The 23,901-nt window shown below is 36.9% G+C and overlaps 1 protein-coding gene across 2 annotated transcripts in view; it reads right to left on the bottom strand.

Annotated features, from left to right (window-relative positions):
• Positions 1-983: 983 nt before the first annotated feature.
• Positions 984-23,901, bottom strand: part of PELI2 (pellino E3 ubiquitin protein ligase family member 2) — a 92,924-nt gene continuing 70,006 nt past the window's right edge. For both annotated transcript variants that reach the window (XM_027842908.1, XM_027842909.1), the window contains exons 3-6: positions 22,326-22,427; positions 15,706-15,903; positions 14,730-14,918; positions 984-6,136 (exon numbers count right to left, since the gene is read on the bottom strand). In XM_027842908.1, the coding sequence (XP_027698709.1) occupies positions 5,570-6,136; positions 14,730-14,918; positions 15,706-15,903; positions 22,326-22,427 (1,056 nt within the window). In that variant the 3' untranslated portion in view covers positions 984-5,569. The remainder of the gene's footprint in view (positions 6,137-14,729; positions 14,919-15,705; positions 15,904-22,325; positions 22,428-23,901) is intronic.

The following is a 23,901-nucleotide window of genomic DNA, read 5'->3' as shown; positions in this document are numbered from 1 at the left end:
TTTACCTGAAAAATGAGTTGCAACTAAGGATGAAATTCTAAAGAAGGGACTGGATGAGTACAAACCAGGGACCAGAGTGAATGAGACAGGTAAGAGCTGTTAACTACCAACATAGGGAAGCTGGCATGCATTTCTGTGCTAATTTCTAGAAGCTCTTTCTCAGTTTTCTCCAAGTGCTTACTTATTAAGTCCATTCTACCAAATTCCCTAAACCTGCAATCTCTTATGTCTTCATGCTCTGGACATGGAGGATTGAGGGCAGTTCAGTCATTGTTACTATATTCAAACAAATCACCTGGACACTAAAAAGTAAATTATCTAAGACTAGGAATCAGGTTGGTTGGTAACGAATGAGAAGGAAAGACCTTAAAATAGGGTTGGGGGCTTAGAACAGAGATGAAAGGTTTTCCTATCTTGGCAATTTTTGGATATATTCCAGGCTGTACCTTTCAAACTACATAGATTTCAGGTCCAAAAGTGTCACCTAAGATCTCCAGAGAGTTTCAGGCACTAGGTAGAAGCAGTGGTTTACTTGTGTGGTCACTCCCTCACTGGTCAATTAACTGACAACCTATTTTTCTGTAGATTGTTGAAGGTAAAGGAACAAGACAGGCATGGGTGACTATAATTTGGGCAGCACTAAGATACTTGCACATAGCCTACTGTACCCATCACATTAGGAAGCTAGCTTATATTTCTTAGAAGTTTGTGTTATTCTGCATTGATAACACAAGAAATTGATTGGCAATGAAGTGCCAAGAGAATTCCTTTGAATAAATAAGGAAGAATTAAGGGAAATTTCAGAGACCAGACTTAAACCATCTGTTCAACATTTTATGCAGAAGTCATAAAAAATAATCTAAACTGTTTAGGATGAGCATAGATATATGAAAAATCAAGCATATTTATATATAAATTTTTTTGCGCAAACTGATATGCAAGATTAAAATGATCTATAGCTTGAGAATAAGGAGTCATGAACATATTGAAATAACAGTTTAATAGTTTTGAAGTTTTTGTGGTTTTTTTCCCCCCTGTAAAATGGCTTGTACTTCCACAGGTACACAACAGTGAAGAAATAAAGTTTTCAACTTGACATGGTTTATAAAAGATACCTTTTTTTTTTACAAATACTTCCAGACAGCTAACAGCTAGTAATACTGTACATGGCAAACAAACATCATCACTTAATTTCCTTTGTTTCCTGCCGTTTCATTTTATATAAAGACATCTTTCCTTTCAACAATTTTTTGTTTGCTTAGTAGAACTAGGAAAAAAAATGTTTCTCCCTTCTCACCTCTAGTGATACTAATTTCTTCATATAAAACTCCTTTTCTCAAGAGAGTTCAAGTCTTGGTCAATAAAAGTTGGGTAAAAAGTTTCCTTTTGTTACCATGTGTCAGGCATCAGTACCAGGGGTGGGGAACCTGCAGCCTCGAGGCCACATGTGGCCCTCTAAGTCCTCAAGTGTGGCCCTTTGATAGAATCCAAACTTCACCGAACGAATTCCCTTAATAGAATCTGTTCTGTAAAATTTGGACTTAGTGAAAAGGTCACACCCAAGGACCTAGAAGGCCATATGTGGCCTTGAGGCCAGATTCCCCACCCCTGGTATAGACCTTTAGAAGATCACACAGCTATATCACGTCTTTAACTTGAGTTTGAAGGAACAACAATATAACGGAGACCAGTCATTCACTTCGAGCAGCAAATCACTGATCCCTATTCATATGGACATTCCCTGAGCATCCCTCTCCCCAATCCCCCTTTAAGTTTTGAGGGAAAAAAAATTTCCTTGGTTCCCTTATAGTAGTACAAAGTAACTTCAAGAAGTTATGTATCTCTAAGGATGCAGGGGAAAAAAAAACCTCTGTAATTATTTTTATGACCAACTGCTGGCCTATTTTTGCATCCAAATTCATTAGTCTCCCTTAACAGAATCTAGCATTTTTAATGGCTTTCTCCTTTCTCTTCCCCCAGAAATTCTACATGAAACAACTCTATTATGAGGTTATCCATAGGCACTGTGGTACCATAAGTTATGAATTAAAACTGATGATAATGTGTACTACTCTAGGAAACTAAAAGATTTCAATTCTTTTGGACCAGAGTTGAAGAAATGAAAAGTTTACTATTGACTCCTTGGTGGAGCCTTTAGTCCTGTTTTTAAAAAGTTATACCCAAACGCCTTGAGAACATGGATGGTTTCATTTTTTTCCCTACCTTTATAAATAGAGCACAGTACCTTACACATTATAGTCACTAACAATGCTTGATGATGGAAAATGTTGAGGTGTGGTACACATTACAGGGGAAAGCAGAGATTCATAAAAATAACCTCTTAAAATATACTCAGAATACTAGTACTTCATCTACTCTTAACCTCTTTTCAATCATAAACTGATAAAAAAAACTGAAGAAAAAGAGTGTTTTCTACGAAATACATTATTGCTGCCTTTTGAAATGGTATATACTATCCTCTTCATCAGAGGGAATCACTGTGAATCAGGGCTGTGTCTAGGAGGCTCTTTCTGTAACCTCTCAGGAAGAGGCACTGGACAGTAATCTTTACCCCTTCTCTCACTGCAGGTGAAGACAGAATAAATCTTTTTACTCTGAATTTATACAAGCGGCTTCTGGGATCCTACTCCTTAGCTTACTTTCTTCTTTGGCAAGTGAGCAACAAGATTTTCTTTCACTTACCAACTAAATTGCTTTAAAAAAAATTTGAGAAAATTAAACATCAAACAAAAATATAAAGGCAAGCATTTCTGTCACTGACAGTAAAGTACTTCGGCATAAAAATATTTCTCTTTTTATGGACTTCCTCATTCTGCTTCTAAGCGTAACGGGCAGCTCCGAAAAGGAAGAAGGCAAGAGGTAGTAGCACATCTGGGTACAAGGAAAAAATGACTGCAGAGTGACCCAGTTCTGTAAACTGAACATCCTAGCCCTATCCTTAGAGAATGAAACCTCCAAATTTCAAACAAATACTTAATGAGATAAGCTTTGGAAAAGAGTAAGGGGCTTTTTCAGGTTAGTCAATTGCTTTCTGTAGAGTTTCATGAGTTTGAGGACTAGTGATAGAGAATCTGAATCTTAAGGGTCTCTGGACACACTTCTCTCAGAAAAGAAAAATCTGCTCCTTCTGGCTGAAAGACTAGTAAGTCATTTAGTCTGCAGACTGTTTAATAAGCTGAAGAATGTATGTTGCTAACCACATACCAGAAATAGGCTAGTTATAACTCCTTTATCCTCATTCCCCAAACCATGAAACGGTGAAGGGCTGAGCAAACACAGTCCATCCCGAACAACCCACAATGCTGGTGTGAGGCTTGGAACCAGATCAGAGGTCACAGAAGACTCTTGCAGAATAAAAAGGCACTCGTGCTATTATTTTAGGCATGTCCAATTCGTTCTGTTTTTAGCCTTCAGGGAGAGATGAGCAAGATGTACAGAAAGGGATCACTGAGAAAAATGCCATGGGAGGTTTGTGGTGTTCTGAAGCTAAAGCTCCCCACCCCAAACCACAAAGTGTATGGAAGAGTGAGGCTATTTTAAATTGACAAGCTGACATTTTATATAATAAGAATATTAAAAACAGCAGCAAACAAAACCAACACATCTCATCACCCATGAGTAAAGGGAATTAAAATGCTAGGCTTATAGATGAACTACAAAACAATTTACAGTCAAAATATCAACAGGCCAATCAAGTATATATTTATAGATATATACACACACAATATATTAAAGTTATATAAATTATATGTCTATACAAAGGTCTCATGTGTAGCATAAAAAGCTCCAATGGTCAATTTAATAGAAGTTATAGTTTAAAATATTGTTCATTCAGTACATTTTTATTTCTTTTCAGATAGCTATTAATATTCTCCCAAATGAACATTTTCATCCTGGATAGACTGATAGTCTCTAGACTTGTTACCAGAGGTATCACAGAATTATTATTCAGAATTAAAGAAAGCCAACTGAATGGGATGTTGAAGCTCATAAGAAATTCTAAAATAATTATTCCTCAGTAAACACTTATTTTATCTCTGCAGAAGCACCACTGGGTGTTGTGTATATCTAATGATCACATTTAAATTTAGTTTGATTTGCAAACATTTTCCAAACTTACAGTGTTCCTCAAGCTGCAACAGAAGGTGACAGATGGTGTGAAGCAGAGTGAACAAAATCTACTGTTTCATTACAGTGTGAGGTGAGCTTTTCGTTCACAGAATGCTGGATATCTCCAAGTCCAAAAAACATGCAAGAGAGCTTAAAAAAAACCGCCAACTGATCTGCAATCACTTTTTAAACTCAATAAATGACTCCATATCTGCATAAATTTGGTATTATGGTGCCCAAACAATCTCTCCTCCTGCAATAATGCCAAGCTAATGAATTGTGAGAGATGCTACATTTTAATTAATCAAATAGTCCTAGGCATGCAAGGTACATAGCAGGGACAGTGTAAGACTCAAACCAAAAAGTTACGGAGAATTCTCTGTTTATAATGTCAAAAGTCATTCTACAAATGTGCACAAAGCAATTAAATTCTGATAACCAAATTTTAAAAAGCCATTACAACACCTGAATCTTCTTTCTCAACTTTATATGATAAAAAATAGGTCACAAAGTTTCCAATATCAAAACAATTCTCTGTATTAACTGCTTAATGTCACATTTTCATTTCATAACACCATGTATATCATTTGTGTCGAATTCCAATAGAAACAGGGGACAACAAACCATACGTAATCCCTGCAGGCCACATGCTGACTTGGAAAACCACAGGTTTCCATTGCATTTTTATTTATTTTGTTAAATATTTACCAATTACATTTTAATCTAATTCAGGCCACTCTGACGTAGATAACTATCTTGTAGTTAGCAAACATTTCCACACACTGTTTGTAACTCTTGATTTAACATCTTCAAGACAAGCAGAACAGTACTGTGGAAAAAGTGTCACAGGCTTTAGGAGTCTTGAGGCCCTCAGTTCAAATTTTGCCTCTGTCGCTAACTACCTGTATGGCTTGGACAAGACACTTACTTTGTGCCTCAGTTCTCTCCTCTGTGAAGTAAGCAAGTTGGATGAGGCAGCCTCTAAGGTCCTTCACACCTCTAATTCTAGGATCCTAAATACTGACAGTTGCAAAGTAATAGTTAAAAACAACAACAACAACAACAATAAATCTTTTGGTTAAACTCCTAAAAATGAAAAAAGTATTATTTAGAGATTTGTCAAAGTTTACAAGGAAAAAAATTTTGTTAAAAAAAATCCAAGATTAAAATCAAATATGACATTTTAAAATTCAATCACAAACAGATATAACAAACATACTTATCAATCAAGCTTTGATGACTATGCAGCTGTTACAACGCGGCATCACTGACTTCTGTCAAGTGCCAGGCATCTGTCACTGCTGTAACCTCCCTTTTCCCAATCTCTATTAGTACACCCCCTCAACCCCTTTAACATATTATAAAAAAAAATTAAAATCTACAGTTAGTGGTAAAATCTTCACAGTAACTTGTTAAAGTGATATTATTGTAGACACCGTCAGTCAACTGGACCTTGGAAAATTAATTTTACAACGTTTTGTTCCCCAACGAGCTGCGTGGCACAAAAAGGGCAGGCCGCATGAAACGCGTGGGTGCCGTGAGGCAATGGAATCAGGGACCAGTACTTTGCAGACTTCTCTGAACACACGTGTCCACAAGGGGTAAAAGCGTGAGTCGGGGGTCCAGCATCGACATAGAATCCTGCCTCACAGCCAAGCCAAAGGGGCACGTAGGGCCCAACAGTTCTGCACATTGGGCACTCCCTCTCATTGGCTTCTGTATCACTTCGGTGCCCCCAGTTGTGATAGCCATGCACATGACCACAGCTGAGGTATGCCCAAGGCTGCTTCTCTTCTACCACATCTTTCTGATTGATGCTGGGAAATGCCAACGTGTTCAGCCCAACAGGGCACTGTGGTCGTGCAGCATTGATCTCCTGCCGTAGAGCTTCAATGTGCTTTTGAGTTGGAGTGTGAAAGAGACCATCAGCCGTTCTCCACAAAAGGGTTGCTCCGCACAGATCAATGAGGGAGCCATCTTGTAGGACATTGGTCTCATTTTCAACCTATAACAAGGAAAAAAAGAAAAAAACACAAAATATTGTCAGTGGAAGAACTTGAAAGAGTAAAACGCTAACATTCTTCTTACTGAGAAGAAAACAGGAAAAAAAGACTTTTGGAAGTAACGCAGATAAAATTTCAATGGAGAACAAATCTCTTTCGAATTTTTTTCCCTTACGTCATGAGACATTTTCTAACTTATTATGAGAAGGAAATTTTCTGACAATGGATATATAGACAGTTACTTACCATGTGCCAGGCATTATACTGAGCATTAGGGATACAAAGAAAGGTTAAAAAAAAAAAAAAAAACAAGCCCCTGTCTTCAGGTAGCTAATGTTGCAATGGGGAAGACAAACATACAGTGTAATTAGAAGGTAATCAATCTCAAAGGGAGGGCATGAGGTGGGGAGGGGCGTGAGAAGGGACTGGGAAAAAGCTCCTGCAGAAGCAGGGATTAAAACTGAATCTTGAAGAAAGCCAGGAAAGTGATGAAGTAGAAGTGTGAAGGAGAACATTTCAAAGCAAAAAGGTACAAAGTTGGGAGATGACAGTGTTGTGTTCGAAGTATAATAAGTAAATAAGTCAACAGAGCTAAATCACAGAGTTCATGGAAAGGAGAGAAGTCTAAGAAGACTGAACAGTGGGAAGGGTTTTAAATGTCAAAACAGAGAGTTTTATATTTGCTCCTGGAGGCAAGAGGGACCCATTGGACTACACTGAGTTGGTGAGGGAGGTGATATGTTCAGACTTTGGGAAAGTCTTTAGAAAAATCACCCTGGCAGCTGAGTAGAATATGGATCCAAAACAAAGATTATCTTTATATACAATTATTCATTAAAAATTTTCATTTTGGAAATAACCAGAGAACAAACCCATCCATATTTCATCTATGCTGGCCTGAAGCACAAAATCGGATAAGTGAGTGGCAATACCAGAAACTGTCAAGTAGCCCACATTTATTTATTCACTCACGCAACAAATATTTGCTATGCATCTGTTATGCAAAAGGCATTGCGCAAGGTTCTGTGTGGAGTACAAAGCTGAGTTAAGACATGGCTTCTTCTCTTTACGGCACTTAAGATTTAGTAGGGGAGTTAAGAAGATATGTATATATACATACAAATACATACACACATATATCTATATCTATATATATAAAAATAAAAGGCAGTATATGGTAAGTGACACAGGAAGGAAAAATAAAAAGGAATCCCACTCTGCTTCCTTCCGTGCTGCCAGGGTTCCTAATCCTTAAAAAACCCTCATAAGATTCTACCTTGCCTGACAGCAGTTGTTCTCTATGTCCTTCTCAGCCAAACACCTTGAAAAAGTTACACATACTTGGTGCCACTACTTCTACTACCACTCTCTTCTAATCCTTCCATGATCTGACTTCCAACCTCAACATTGAGCTGATCTGCTCTCTCCAAAGTGACCAGTGATCTCTTAATTGCCAAATCTAATGGTCTGTTCTCAATTCTTAGCCTTCTTGATCTCCCAGCAACATGTGTCAACGCTGACCACCTCCTCTGCAATACTGTCTCTTCTTTGGATTTTCATTTTTCTACTGGTTCTCCTACCTGTTTGACTGTTCCACATTTTCTTTTACTGATTCTTCAACCATGTTACATCCACTACTGTGGGTTCCCAAAAGGTTCTGTCCTGAGCCCTCCTCTCTTTTTTTCTCTCTATTCTCTTCACTGGTGACCTCATCAGTTTTCAAGGGTCCAATTATCATCTCAGTGCAATGATAGCTATATGTATTTTCTGCTCTACTGTCTCTCTTGAGCCTTACTTCTACATCACCAAATGCTTTATGAACATCTTGAGATGGATGTCCCATAGGCATCTAAAATGCAACATGTCCAAAATAGAACTCATCTATTCTTTTTCTCTAAACTTGCTCTTCTTTCAAACTTCCCTATTACTGTCAAGGGCACCATCATCCTTCCAGTAATCCAGGTTTCCAACCTCACTATCATCTTTGACTCCTCTCTAAACTCACTTTACAAATCTAACCAATGGCTACATTTGGATTTTCTTTCTTTACATCTTATGCAAATGTCCCCTCCTCTGTACTCACTCAGCTACTTCCCCACTCAGGTTTTCATCAACTGTTTCCTGGACTATTGCAATAACCTTCTAATTGGACTCTGGCTCAAGTCTCTCTTTACTCTAAAGTATCTTCCACATTGCTGTCAAAGTGATTTTCCTAAAGCACAAGTCTAATCCTTACTCAATATCCTCCATCAGCTCTCTACCTCAAAGATCAAATATAAATTACTTACTTGGCTTGGTCCCTTACTATATTTCCAATTTTTGAATCCCCTTCATACACTATGGTCCATTCCTACTGTACCTGAGATCTTGAAATAATACAACACTTAGTATCCTGAGAAAGCAGAGCCTGGTCCTACTACAAAGTCCAAAGAGGAAGTAAGGCTGGAAGAATGAAAAAACAAGAATTCCATCACAAAGAGCTATTATGGTGACATGGATATCCAACACATAAATCCAAAAGACAACTTTAAAACTCCTAGCTGTAAAGTCTCTAAGAAAAATATAGCTTGTGCACAAATTCAACAAGAATTCCTGGGAGACATGAAGCAAGACTTATAAAAAAAAGAGCTAAAATTATTTCATAAATGAAATGAGAGGGCCAAAGGAAACAATTGGAAAAGAAACTAGAGTTACAGAAAAAAGAATTAGAAATAAAATTAATAGCTCATCCCAAGGAACAAAACCTTTACTTAAGAAACAAATTCTTTGAAAATTAGAATGGACCAAGCAGAATTTAAGAAGAAATTAAAAAGAAAAAAGAGATTGGAAAAAACAGAAGTGCAAAGTTTCTCATATCAAAAGTAAATGAGCTGAAATACAGACTGAGAAAAGGTGATATAACAATCATTGGATTATGTGAAAACCATGAATAAAAAAAAAAAAGCCTAGATTTCATATTTCAAGACATCATGAAAGTAAAGTGCCCAGATCCTTAGAACCAGAGGGCATAGTGAAAATGTAAAGAATCCACTAGTCATTTTCCTCCTCCAAAGAAATTCAAGATAAAAATGCCTAGGAATATTATAGCCAAAAGCCAGAACTTCTAGATCAAACAAAAAACACTACAAGCAGCCAGCAAGAAAGAAGTGAAGTACTGATGAACCACTGTTTAGGATCATAGAAGATTTAGAAGCCATGCCTCTAAAGAAATGGATAACTTAGAATACAATAATCCCCAAGGCAAACAATATAGGCTTGTAACCAGGAATAATATACCCAGCAAAAAACTAAGTACAATCCTACCAGGGAAAAATGGACTTTTAATGAAACAGAGGACGACTTTCAATCATTTCCAATGAAAGGCCAAAGTTGTGTAGAAATTATGAAATAGAAATACAAGAATCAAGAGAAACATAAAAAGATGAGGCTGATGTGTGATGAAGCATTGTTGGTAATGCTGGAGTTGTCATCATCTGTGCTGTTCTACCTTATCATCACTCTCTTCTATTGGGAAATCCACTGTGAACTACAAAGACCTGGCACCACCTACCACATGCAACATCAAGATAATCACTGAGATCTGAAACTCAATCCTTTCAAAGAGAGGGGGACAGATGAAGCCTGGGATTTTGGGCTTTGGGTCTCCACATTTTGTTTTCTTTTTTCTTTATGGTGACAACTTTGGGACGGCTGTTAAAATTTGCTGTTATCATTGTTCTGTGTCTGCTTCATTAATAAAATTTTTCTTTTTTTTCCTCCTTTTGTCCCATTAGTAACCGCCTATACCAGGAAGATTATCCAGGAAAAGTTCTAGAATCACTCAAATACTGGAAGGTCCCCAAGAAGAACCTCAGGATTTTGTCACAACAAGGTGGTATGTAATAGGACCACCAACATTTAGAGTTTCTCCCTTCCTTTGTAACTGGGGCTCAAAGAGGCTACAGAAGTTGGATGGACCAGTGGTTTCAGATTCAAGCTGGGTTTCCCTTACCACAGCTTCCTGACAGATTCTGATCATTACTTCCTATTCACCTAAAGGCATAAAAAGGCCCATCTACTTGGAATCAGGACCTTTCAGATATGGGAAGTGTCTTACCTCCCAATCAAGGCACCATTCATTGCCCCGTTGACCAGATACATTTTTATATTGAGATAAGGGAGAGGCCGTCTCATGCTAAGTGTGAAATCCCTCATTTTTTTATGCTACAGTCAAGTAAACCTCCTTTGTTAACTTTTAAAAAAGCATATGTAAAAATATAGAGATATATACTTTTTATTTAGGGAAATTCATGTAGTCTACACTGGCTGAGTAGAGAGTTCAAATTATATTTGGGACTACATTACAGAGAACCTTGAATTCAAGGCTAAAGTTGTTTTAGATTTAAGACGATCAGTTTTAGGAGTACAAGGACTTTTGATACAATGCAGTTGGATTCCCTTGTTTGATAGATAAGGAAATGCAAGGAAGTGATCTGCTTAAGGTCACCCAGGTAGAGATCAGCAGAGTCACATCTCACCCCATCTGTACTGGTCCTGAATTCACCACTCTACTACCTCTTTTCCATGACTTCTCTGGCTAAGTAAAATGAATGGTGATGGTAGAGATGGGGATGGGGAACGATTGAAGATTTTTGAGTAGGAGAGTGAAATGATAGGTTAATCTGGTGGTGGTGACATTGCAAGAAGTCAAGTCTAAAAGCAGTCAACAGCACAAGCCCAAGGAGATAAGGGTCTGAACTAGAGTGGTGCTAGTTGGCTAACACAGTACAAATGTGGTTTTTTTTTCCCCTCAAAATGCTTAGACACAAGACAAAAGAAAGGAAAGGTCACATTAGCAGCAACATTAAGTACAAACAGAGAGTGCCTTTCCTCTGAAATTACCTCCAATTTTACTTCATATGTACACAGCTGTCTCCATGTCATCTCCCCCATTGGACTGTGAGCTCCCTGAGGGCAAGGGCTGTTTTGGCTTTTCTTCACATCCCTAACACTTAGTAAAGTGCCTGATACATAGTGCTTAATAAATGTTTGCTGACTTAGTAAAAATGGAGTATATAAGAGCTAAAATATAAAAACAACAACAACAAAAAGAAGGTGAAGAAGAAACAAATTCCTTGGTATCATGACTTTAAAGCCTTTTTGAAGAAGATGAGGCTTGAGACAGAATCTGAAGGAAGAACATGAATTCAAGCCTCCTAAGATTCCTGACATCCCCTGCAGCCATCACTGAAGGGAACAACACCTGGAGAAACGGCCTGCCCTCTCAGCCACTATCACCATCAACTGCTGACCAACTGTCACGGTCTGGCAGGTTAAGTCCACGAGCACTGGGAACAGCAGGATCTCCCCAAACACTGGCCTTGCTTCCAGCCGAGACGCAACCTGGCAACAATCTGCAGGGGCTGCAGCTCCAGCTCCTCACATGCCACAGCTACTGAAGACTCAGAAGAGAAAGTTCTCACCATCAAATTCCCTGGCATTACCAAATGATTCAATGAGATTTTATCAATGGGAATGACAGTGATGATGTATTTCCATCTGCTTTGCTACTGCACACTAAGGGCCACTGGGCTTTTCTATCACACTTGCAGCTAAACTAGGGGACTGTCTTGCTTTTCTGTTTGTATCTCCGGCACTCAGCACAGTGCTTTGCACAAAGCGAATGCTTAACAAAAGATTTTCATTCATTCATTCATTCATACACTCTAGTTTATTCTGCTATCCCAATACGGAAATCCATTATTTTAAAATGAAAGTTACATACACATCTATATATGCACACATGCACATGTGTCTACACATATACAAACACACATTTATATACATATACACACACATATCTCTCCTGACCCTGGTTGGGCAAGAAAGAGTCTGTAACTGCTACAGTTCTGCTACATGAAAAGAGAAAAATGACAAACCCATTTGATGATCATTAAGAAATAAAGCCTGATACATCTGAGAGTTGGAAGGAGCCTCAAAGTTCATATCTGTACAAAGATCCCTCCTACATTATCCTTGGCAAATGGTTATCCAGTTTCTGCCTGCAGATCTTTAGTACTGGGGAAATCCCTCTTGAAGTAGACCATTCTGCTTCTAGATAGTAAGAATCATTAGAACGTCTTCCCTCATATCAAACTGAAAGCTGCCTCTCTAACGTCCACTCGTGCTCCTGGTTCTGCCCTCTGGGACCAAACAGACAAAGTCCTTCAAATATCTAGCAGTTAAAAGACAGCATGTCCCCTTAAGTATTCTAATCTTCAAGTAAGGTATTCTCAGTTCCTTCAACTGAACCACAGTTTTGGATTCCTTTCCCCATCTTGGTTGGCCTCCTCTGAATATGTTCCAGCATGTCATATCTTTCTGAAAACATGGCACCCAGAACTGAGCACAGTATTCTAGATGTGATGTGACCAGGTAAAAGTACAGTGATTTAAGTCATTCTGATTCTGGACACTTTCCTCCCTTAGGGTAGTTAAGGACAGCCAATATATCTTCAAGGGAACAGAAGCAAGTATTGGTTCAAATTCATGTAAAACATTCCCCTTTCCCATACAAAAGCAATTCTATGCCTATTGTCACTATCTGTAAAAGAAACATGATTTTTACAATAAGAAAGAATACACTGTAGTGGGCAATATTTGTCTAAGAAAAGATAAAACACTTCCACAATTCTGCATGGTTCAAAATTTCTTTTTTTGCCAGGCAAACAATTGATAAAAACTTTGATATCAGGATCCTGTATTTATAACTGTATAAGACAACAGTGGTTTTAGATTATGGGGTACAAGAGGCAACTAAAATATACGTGTTAATTTGGTTAATTTTAGCATCCTTGAAAGAGATTTAAACATGTCTACATTCTTCTGCTATACGTTTCTATAAAGAAATATCATAATTAACTAGCTAAATGAAGGCAAAATTTGAACTATTAAACTATTCACTAACGTGGGCCCAAACCTCAAAGTAGCTTCTTATATGTATGTTTCAAAAGACTACATTCATCAAGTACAGGCTTGCTTCCATACTTCTATCAGTTTTGTAATGCTAAAAACACACAGATGATGTGTTATTAATATCATTTTCACTGTGATGAATACATTAAATGCTTTGTGTGGCAACAACACATAGCAAACATCCTACTCAGCAGTAAAGAGAATATAAAAAAGTAGGAATGGTTTTACATAGTAAGGACATTATGGACTGTCTAGTGGTATTATAACAAACAAAAGCAGACCATTTTGGCAAATTTGGCTAACACCAGGGTCCAGGAGGTCACCAAACACTTTCCATTTAAGCTGCAAATTTACCTTGACTAGATTACAAATGAAAAGTAATGTCAGAGATCATCAACCAAACCCCTAACCATCAATTTTTATCTGATATTAATAGCAATACAGAGGATTCCGAAGCCACAAAGCAAAACAAGTTGTAGAAATAGTCAGGAACTAATTACGTATGTGTATATGTTTTTGAAGTCCAATGACCCTGTCTATACTGCAGGTTCAGGCAGCTCATGGAAGGAAAAGGGACTGAGAATATATCAACATCTGGATATACCTGTTGATTCTTAATTTTAATTATTGTAGTTTTTTTGGATCCACCATCATTGGAAGGAGGCCTAAGGGAGGTCTGGGTAATGAGGAGGTTTCTAGATAAGGACCACGGAAAGATATTCAAGGGACACTGATCTCCTGGCTATTCCTTGAACATGATAATCCATCCACCAAGTGCAGGCATTTTCACTCTTCATCTCTGCCTGACTTGCCTTCAAGTCACAGTTAAAAGTCCTACTTTGTTCAAAAAACCTTTCCTGTTCCTCCTTAACCCTGGTGCCTTCCCTCTGAGTTTATCTCCAATTTATACAGCATATAGCTTGTTCCTGCCTAGTTGTTTGAATGTTCTCTCCTCCACTAGACTATGAGATCTTTCAGAGCTGAGACTTATCTCAGCTTTTCTTTGTATCCCCAGAACATGGCACAGTGCCTGGCACAAAGCAGGTGCTAAATAAATGCTTGAATCGACTTGATTAAGGAGAAACTGAAATGGGAAGTGGTGAGCCCATACCAGAGTTGACTAGAGGAAAAAAAAGTTTAGGGAGTACCTAAAATCATCAAAATTAAAACAAAAACTGGCAGCAACAGGGAGCACTAATAATGAATCATCACCACCTTGTTTCCTACCATTCAATCACCATACAATTTAGTACATTTTAAGATTAAAACTTTTTTAAATGTTTAGATAAAAAACTAAAAACCAACACTTTAATATGCCAGGCTCAACAGAGGACCACAGGATCATTGATTCAATGAATGTTTATTAAGCACTTATCCAGTATACAAGATACTATGATAGGTGTTATGGGATATTAAGACAAAAAACTGTCTTTGCCCTGAAGAAACACTGGGGAAAACACCAAATACATACACACACACACACACACACACACACACACGGGTATATATACGTAAACACACGTTTATGTATATATACAATGACTGTACACACATACACACATATATTGAATTTCATGGATGACAAGTAACAATCTTCATAATTACTCTTTATAAGATAATATTTCTTTAAAGTTTAACTCACTAGCTTTCCCCTTTGCTGGGCTGATCTTGTTTCTCGCAGTGTATATACATCTCCACAAACTGAAATTTCACGCCATACTCCTGGTTTGGACTCTTCTGTGAATCCTCCTTTAGGATGCATTACTAGAACACCATTTGTAGTTAGTCCATCCATGTGACCATCAGGATTCTTCCATTTTGCTGCCTTTTCCTGTGTAATATACATATCACATCATTGGGAAAGAAAATCAACTACTTTAAAAGTACATGGGTTCTGGTTATACAACCCCCCTCCCCAGTTCAGTTCTTATTTTGTGTCTATGGTTAAATAGTCAGTAACATGCTAAAAAAATAATCAATTTAACCTGAGCATTAGAGAAAACAAAGTGGACAAATGGTTTGTCTAGTCCATAACCAAACTCCGACTACTCACTACTTTCATTTTAGGATCTCAAAATCCTTAACATATAATCATTATTAATTATCTTGGGAGATAGCAAAATAGGAAGAGAACAAACATAATTCTCCTTTTCAGAAGAGAAAACTAAGGCATGGATAATTAGTTAAAATTTTTAATTAGTGGCAACTGAATTCTTAAATGCTTTGAGTTCTAAAAATATGATCCTATCACCTGGGTCACAATTCTTTCCTTTAAACCAAAGTTAGCTACCCCGAAGACCACAGGTACAAATGCCTTTGATACAATAGGAACTACATGAACACTTCAGCTATGTGCAAGGGGAAGTATGCTATACTCCATATCATATTCATTAATACTTAACAATTTCTTTGAAATAAACTCTATCTTTATGACCAACCCTTATTAATAGAATTTATTACTATATTTCCCTTTAAGAAAAAATTTACTACTTAAAGAACTAAAACTTTAAAATATAACATGATATTAAGCATATTATTTTATTAATATGACTGCATATTATATGAGACAATCACAGCCGATTCTGATTGCATACAATCCAGGTAGTAATAATACTTACTCCAAGAAAGATGTTTTTGGAAGAATCAAATCCTGCTGCAAAAATCCTTGCTGTATATGGTACATTCCTATCACAGACAATCCTACAGGCAAACCTGGATATGGTACTTTGTGTGATCTGGGTTTCATCACTGTTTTGACTGCCAGAAATTGTGTCAGTTACCACAAAGTCTATTGGGCTCTCTGTTGATCTTCCCACCTTAAAGAAATGAAATATACCTTAAGACTCATTTATTTTCCATGAGCTTCCTATTCTGACTACCATAGGTCAAATAAATGAAACATTATTATACAATGCATTTCTCAGATTCTCAAGTTACCTTTAATAATTACAAACTCTACTTTGAAGTAACATAAGGTATAAGGTTAGGTAACCTCGAGGTATACATAAATACATACACACACATATATGTTCCAAAACATCAGCTACCTTTAACTAATTTTAACTAATTTCAACATAGTGCTAAGCTAGCAGATTTTTTATATCAAAATAGATTTATAAAAGCATGGTGTAGAAAGAACGCTGGATTTGGATTAGGAGACCATGGCTGAAATTGTAACTTTGCTTTTATAACCTAAGTAATACTGGACAAGTCACTTAGATTCTGTGGGCCTCAGTTTCTTCACCTGCAAAATTAAAGGGTTGGTCATCCCTTCCAACTTCTATCTCTCCTTTTTTGAAAGTCAGATGTCAGCTTAAAAAGGTTGCCTATATTAATGTTACAAATCTCAAAGAACAATGTAAATAGCAATTTTTTTTAAAGGGGGTTAATTTTTAAAATGTTTGACTGTTCTAGACCACAGACCTATGAAAAATATTTCTTTGACTCTTTACCCTCAAATCAAGTCTAGGAAGAGAAGGAAGAAAGACACTGTTCAATTAACCAATCAAATCAATCAACAAGACTTTTTTTAAAGGCTCACTACATGCCAGGCACTGTGCTAAGTTCTGGGGGATACAAAATACAATAAATGAACCAATTCCCACTCAAAATCTCTTAAGGCAACACTTTATTACACGATACTCTGCCCGATGTCCAACACTGACCTGGCTTCCTTCCAAATTTCCTGTTGTAGGAATCATAATACAAGAAAGCAAAGACTGACAAAATTTGTTATGGCCCATTAGCAATTATCATCATCACCCTGCTAGAATGTGAGGGTAGAGAGTCTGTTTTAGCATAAAAACAAACAGTAGCTAGAGTAATGCTCTGCTATTTTAAGTCCAATCTAATGTCTTAAGTTCACTAATTTTTTTTTATTTTTAATTTATGGAATAAAACAAGCATTTCCATAACATAGTACAATAAAAAGATGATGGTACATGAAACTGCAAATCTACTATGCACAACGTACTATTGCTTTCAAATATACAACAAAATTATCGTGTAAATTTATTTTTTCTTCCTTTCCCCCTCCGAGAGATGGCTACCATTAGACACAAATAAGTATATGTAAAATTATTCTACAGATACTTCTATTTATCAGTTCTTTCTCTGGATGCAGATAGTGTCTTTCTTCATATGTCCTTTATAGTCAATTTGTGTATTTATAATGGACAAAATAATTTAATTGCTCAAAGCTGTTCTTAAAACAATATTGTTATTACTGTATACAATGTTCCCTTGAATCTGCTCATTTCACTTTTCAGTATTTCATGCAAGTCTTTCCATATTTTTCTAAAATCATTGAGTTCATAATTTTTTATAGCACAGTAGTATTCCACCACAATTATAAACCACAACTTGTTCAGCCATTCCCCAATTGATGGGCATCCCTGCAATTTCCAGTTCTTTGCCACCACCTAGAGAGTGTTATAAATACTTAAAAATACATAGATTCTTTCCCTTTTTCCCTAATCATCTTTGTAAAGAGACCAAGTGGTAGTATTGCTGGATCAAAGAGTACAGGTAGTTTACTAACTCTTTGGGCATAATTTCAGTTTGCTCCCCAGAACGGCTGGATCAGTTCATAATCCCACCAACAATGAATTAGTGTCCGAGTTTTTCCACATCCTCTCCAACATTTGTCATTTTTCCCTTCTATCATTTTAGACAATCTGGCTTACTGCATCACCTAGAACTGGAAGTCTGGAACATGCATGAATAAATGCATGAAGACACCAAATTAACAGACCAAACAACCAGAATCAAGCAGTTCTTGTCCAACTGCATATGCAGTTAGTTTACAAAAGTTGTCATTCCGTTATCATCTAAATCCGGTCTACCTAGAGAAGTCACTTCACTTTATGTCTGAGAAACCTCACTGTGCGTTGTTTTGCCAAAGTAAAATTCCTTTTTTGATCATCTATTTACAGGTCAGTATGGAAAACCCATATGGAAAACACTTAAGAGCTTGCTCTTTCTTTCAACTATTAAATCTATGCCATATTACTATTTTAAAGCTAAGTCAGAATGTGACTACATACGGAAGCCATGATGAGGAGATGCTCCTCTAACTAGAACCTCGCATTCTGGCAATGAGTCCTTAACACACTGACATCAGGAATGCTTCTAACAAAAAAGGAGAGCACACCTATCGCTTATGTTTTATAAGACCTCATGGTCTTATATGCCACTCCAAGAGTGGCACTGTGGCAAAGGGAACAGAGGGCTAACCTGGAAGGCAGGACAAATTGAATTCAAGTCCATCTCTAACACATACTAGCTTTGGACCACAGGCAAGTAACAGTTCTTCAGTGCCCCGGGACATTTTATTTTTGTTTTAATTCATTTATTTATTTTTAGTTTTCAACATTCACTTCCACAAGATTTTGAGTTCCAAATTTTCTCCCCATCTCTCCCCTCCCCCCACCCCAAGACAGCGTGCATTCCGATTGCCTCTTCCCCCAATCTGCCCTTCCTTCTATCACTCCCCCCACTTCTCTTATCCCCTTCGCCATCTATTTTCCTGCAGGGTATCTCATTTCCCAGTTGCATGTAAAAACAGTTTTTAGCATTTGTTTTTAAAACTTTGAGTTCTAAAAAAAAAATAAATAAATAAAAATCTTTTGAGTTCTAGCAAAAAAAAAAAACCCTTTGAGTTCCAAATTCTCTCCCTTCCTCCCTCCCCACCCACCCTTATTGAGAAAGCAAGCAATTCAACAGAGATCATACATGTGCAGTCATGCAAAACACTTCCCATAACAGTCATGTTGTGAAAGATTAACTCTATTTTCCTCCATCCTATTCTGACTCCCATTTATTCTATTCTCTCCTTTGACCCTGTCCCTCCTCAAAAGTGGCTGCTTCTGATTACCCCCTCTCCCAATCTGCCTTCCCTTCTATCACCCTCCCCCATCCTCTTCCCCCCTACTTTCCTGTAAGGTAAGATAGATTTCCACACTCAATTGAGTGTGTATGTTATTCCCCTCCTTAAGCCAAATCCAATGAGAGTAAGATTCACTCATTCCCTCTCACCTCCTCCCTTTTACCCTCTATTGTAAAAGCTTTTTCTTGCCTCTATTATGTGAGATAATTTACCCCATTCTACCTCTCCCATTCTCCTCCCAGTACATTCCTCTCTCACCCCTTAATTTTCTTTTTTAGATATCATCCCTTTATATTCAATTCACCCTGTGTACTCTATCTATATTCCCTCCAACTACCCTAATAATGAGAAAGGTCTCAAGAGTTACAAATATCATCTTTCCATGTAGGAATGTAAGCAGTTCAACTTTAGTATGTCCCTTATGATTTCTCTTTCCTGTTTACCTTTTCATGCTTCTCTTGAGTCTTATATTTGAAAGTCAATTTTTCTTTTTAGCTCTGGTTTTTTCTCAAGAATGCATTACATTTCTCTACATCATGAATGTCAATATTCCCCCCCTCATTGTTTACACTCAATTTTGCTGGGTAGGTGATTCTTGGTTTTAATCCTAGCTCCTTTAACCTCTGGAATATCATATTCCAAGCCCTCTGATCTCTTAATGCAGAAACGGCTAAATCTTACGTTATCCTGATTGTGTTTCCACCATACTTGAACTGTTTCTTTCTGGCTGTTTGCAATATTTTCTCCTTGACCGGGAACTCTGGAATTTTGGCTATTAATATTCCTAGGAGTTTTCCTTCTGGGATGTCTTTCAGAAGGTAATCAGTGGATTCTTTCAATTTCTATTTTACCCTCTGGTTCTAGGATATCAGGGCAGTTTTCCTTGATAATTTCTTGAAAGATGATGTCTAGGCTCTGTTTTTGATCATGGCTTTTAGGTAGTCCAATAATTTTTAAATTATATTTCCTGGATCTATTTTCCAGGTCAGTTTTTTTCCAATGAGGTATTTCACATTGTCTTCTACCTTTTCATTTTTTTGGTTTTGCTTTATAATTTCTTGATTTCTCATAGAGTTATTAGCTTCCATGTGCTCCATTTTAATTTTTAAGGAATTATTTTCCTCAGTGAATTTTTGGACCTCCTTTTCCATCTGGCCAATTCTGCTTTTTAAGGCATTCTTCTCCTCATTTGCTTTTAGGACCTCTTTTGCCATTTGGTCTTCTTCAAGGTGTTATTTTTTTCAGTATTTTTTTAGGTCTCCTTTAGCAAGCTGTTGACTTGTTTTTCATGATTTTCTTGTATCACTCTCATTTTTCTTCCGAATTTTTCCTTTATTAACTTTTACTTGCTTTCTTTGCGCACACGCACACACACACATTTTGACAGTGTTAGTAACAAAACTGTTCCACCTGTTTGTGCATTAAAAACTACTTATGCTCTTTTGGGGAGGTAAGTTATTAATCACTTTATGCCTCCCACCTTAAGTAGATTTCCTCCCTTGTAAAAATACATAATAGTACAGCAAACAATTTAAAGCGATCTTGTGGTGGCAGTTACTTGAACTGTAGGTGCAGCACCATCATGGAGTTGATTCATCAGTTAGCACTGAAGCTCCTATTTGAGGTAAGTGATAAATATAACAGAAGAGATCTTCAACAATGCCTTCTCAGCCAAAACATAATTTTGAAGGATTTGCAAACCTTAATGATATACCTAATTTGCTAAAAAATTTATCAAACCCATTTCATCCAACATGACTGTTACATTTTTAACATATGAGAATAAAACTACTTTATAATTTTAAAGGTTAAAACTACTGAATAATATTTACATAGCTTCCTGAAGCCTGGTTGGGATGCTACTGCATTTGTATGTGTCCAAACAGACCACTCTTTGCCAGCTACAGTCAGGCAAGAACTCTTAGCTCTTGCCAGAGCTCCCAACTCCTTAATGATGAAAGCTGACAGAAATACCTTTGAACTGTCTATGAACTAGATGAAATTAAAGTTCTTCTTTTAACACTTTTCTTAGGTGTATTCAGAAAACTCTTGCTCCATTCATGCAGTCTGCCCCATATACCCAGATCTACTATTGCTGCAAGTTTCTTCAGGACACAGACTGTCCTGTGCTCTTTGCACATAGCCTCAATACATATTTGCTGAATGATGTAATTAATGGTTCTGTTGTTACCATTCCATGACTGATATGCCAAGGAGATCAAACAGAAGCTAACACAAGATGGGGTATCTCCTAAAGAAATCAGAGTTGAGTAGCCAAGTATCAGACTGATCGCAGGGATCAGGAGGCAGAGTGCTTGATTTCTAGTCAGAGGACACGGGTTTGAGTCTGGCTCCGACAATGGCTGCCACTCTGACCGTGGGCAAGTCACTTCAACTATGGAAGCCTCAGCTGTTTCATGTGTAAAATAAGCAGGTTGGCCTGGATAACCTCCAGTTCCCCTCCAGCTCTAAATCTAATGACATTAGTGTGAAATTATATTTTTATATGTGCCATCAGTGACAAAAGGTACTGTAAACGTAAAGCTTTCACCTAAAATTACAAACAACTGTTTCTGTCGCATTCTGAATTCACAAACCTTAACTCGAATGAGGTAAATCAAATGGATTAGAAATGGAAAGCGATCTCTGAAAGCATCCGAAAAAAAAAGCAAGATCATTATGAAGTTGCGAAAAGATTATGTCAACTGGAAATAAAGACATTTAGTCAATTATTTAATTTTCTTGTTTCTTTTTCTTGTTTTGATTGAAAGGGACATTTTTGGAAGTTCATACTGCATTAGGAATATTAAAGCGAATTCTCTGTGACAGAGTTTGCTTTCCAGTTCCTACTGTCAGCTACTCTAGTTAAATGCTTTGTTGCCATAAACATACCTAGGACAGTCAGTTATAAGAAAAGTACTCAAATCAAAGCAGTTATTCTCCTCCAAAAGACATAAATCATAAATTTTAGAAAGCAGGGCTAGCTCTTTTGGTCTTGTGATTATCAGAGCCAGGGACAGAGGACACATCTACTGCCAGCACAGACTGAAGGTAGAGTCTAGGAGAGAGGCAGAATGGGGGTAGACAGTCAATTTTCCAATTTATCTTGAGTCATGCCATTATAGAATGGTTTCATTTTTGTGTTGAGATGAAATCCATGTTCAAAACCCAAATATTTTGATAACAGAAATTATTTTTAGATTATTTATGACTACTTCTACCTTTGGACATGAGCATAGCTCGACTTCAATTTGAAATTCAGATTCTACATCAAAAAGGAAAAGTGTTGAGAAGAAAAGATATTTAAAATGCTCAAAAACATAAAATGTCCATTGTCAAAAATATAGTTACCTGAAACATATCAGTATCATCATCATGTGTGTATTCCACCACTACTGTCTGATTTCTTGATAAAGTGTAAGAGATACTGTGTTGACTTTTACAGCTGATCACCTAATTGAAAACAAAATTTTAAAAATACATTTTAATTTCAATTTCAATATGCTTACATTATAAAAGTTAATCAACACATATTTATTGCCATGCCTAGTATATAATATGCTGTGAGTGTGATACAAAGAAGTATAAAACACTGGGCTCTCAACGAGATTACAATCCAATGAAGGAATTCAGAGAAGTAGATTTTTATAAACTGATGGAGAATGAATCAGAAGATAAATTTACACTAAAAGACCAACTCTGGTCAATGCAGTGTTCATTTGTGACTTCAGAAGGCTGACGCTGAAGCACAGTTTAACAGAAGTTCTTAAAACATGGTGTAAATCATCTTCACAAATATTTTGTAAAGAAAGAAAAGGAGGAATATGGGGTGGTGGCTATTGGCTGAGATGCAACGTGGTGCTGTGGAAAGAGCATTTCTTTTGGAGTCCTAGGCCCCGAGTTCAAATTTCAGCTTTGTTCCTTACTTGCTACCTCTGTGACTGTGGGGAAGTCACTTTGCCTCCTGGCACATCCAATCTGGTTCAGTTGCTCTTTTTTACTTTGTTTTCTAATTTCGTGTCTTTTCTTCCTCTTCATGTAGCACATTAGAGACCAGTATGTTATCTCTATTGATACTGACAGATACAATAGTTTGTTATAGTAAGTGGCAGATTCTAGACAGTTTTGTGATTTATTTTGATTTTTAAAATGAATTTTATAGCTACAACAGAAAACTCAATAAAGATTTGGGAGGTGAATCCAGATAATAAGCTAACTGAATAATCCATCAAGGGAAATTTGTACATGTTCTATTAGGAAGGCTACAAAAAAGTATATATTTTGACTATCAATGTATGAGTAAAAACTAGATGCAGGGTGTCCCAAAAGTTTTAATGCAGTGCTGCTTTGAAAACTGCACTAGGATTTTTGGAATACTCTGCATAAATTTAGGCCCCAATCAGTGATATATTAGAGTGAATACTGGAGTTAGAGTCAAAAGACCTAGATATGAATCCTAACACGGTCACTTTTGGAAAATTACTTAAATCTCTTGGCACCTTGCTTCTTCACTGGCATAACTATGGAGAGTTTGGACTAGATTTTCTTTTGGCGATTTTCTATCTCTAATCTTCTGTGAAATTTGAATTTTTAACTTGTTAACTATTAACATGAAAAGTGTTAAGCAAAAAACTGTTTCAGCCAGGTCCACATGAGAAAATTAAAATATGGTATATATGATCCACTTAGTTTTCACATCCAGAAAAAGACAGGAGCTTTAAAGTTATTTTAAACACTACAGAATTAGAAGTAACTATCCCTTCTCTATTATGTAATTTAGCTTTATAATCTTATATTAAAACTGTAGATGTATATATAAGTGTGGGGTTGCTTGAATCAAAAGAGCAAAGTCCTTGCCCTCACGGAACTTAACTCTCTACTGGAAAATACAATACATAAGTAAATACAAGACAATTTCAAGAGAGAA

This window comes from Vombatus ursinus, unplaced genomic scaffold (assembly GCF_900497805.2).
Source record: "Vombatus ursinus unplaced genomic scaffold, bare-nosed wombat genome assembly UNPS02014893.1, whole genome shotgun sequence".
NCBI classification, from domain to species: Eukaryota; Metazoa; Chordata; class Mammalia; order Diprotodontia; family Vombatidae; genus Vombatus; species Vombatus ursinus.
This window is presented reverse-complemented; position numbering and strand designations above follow the sequence as displayed.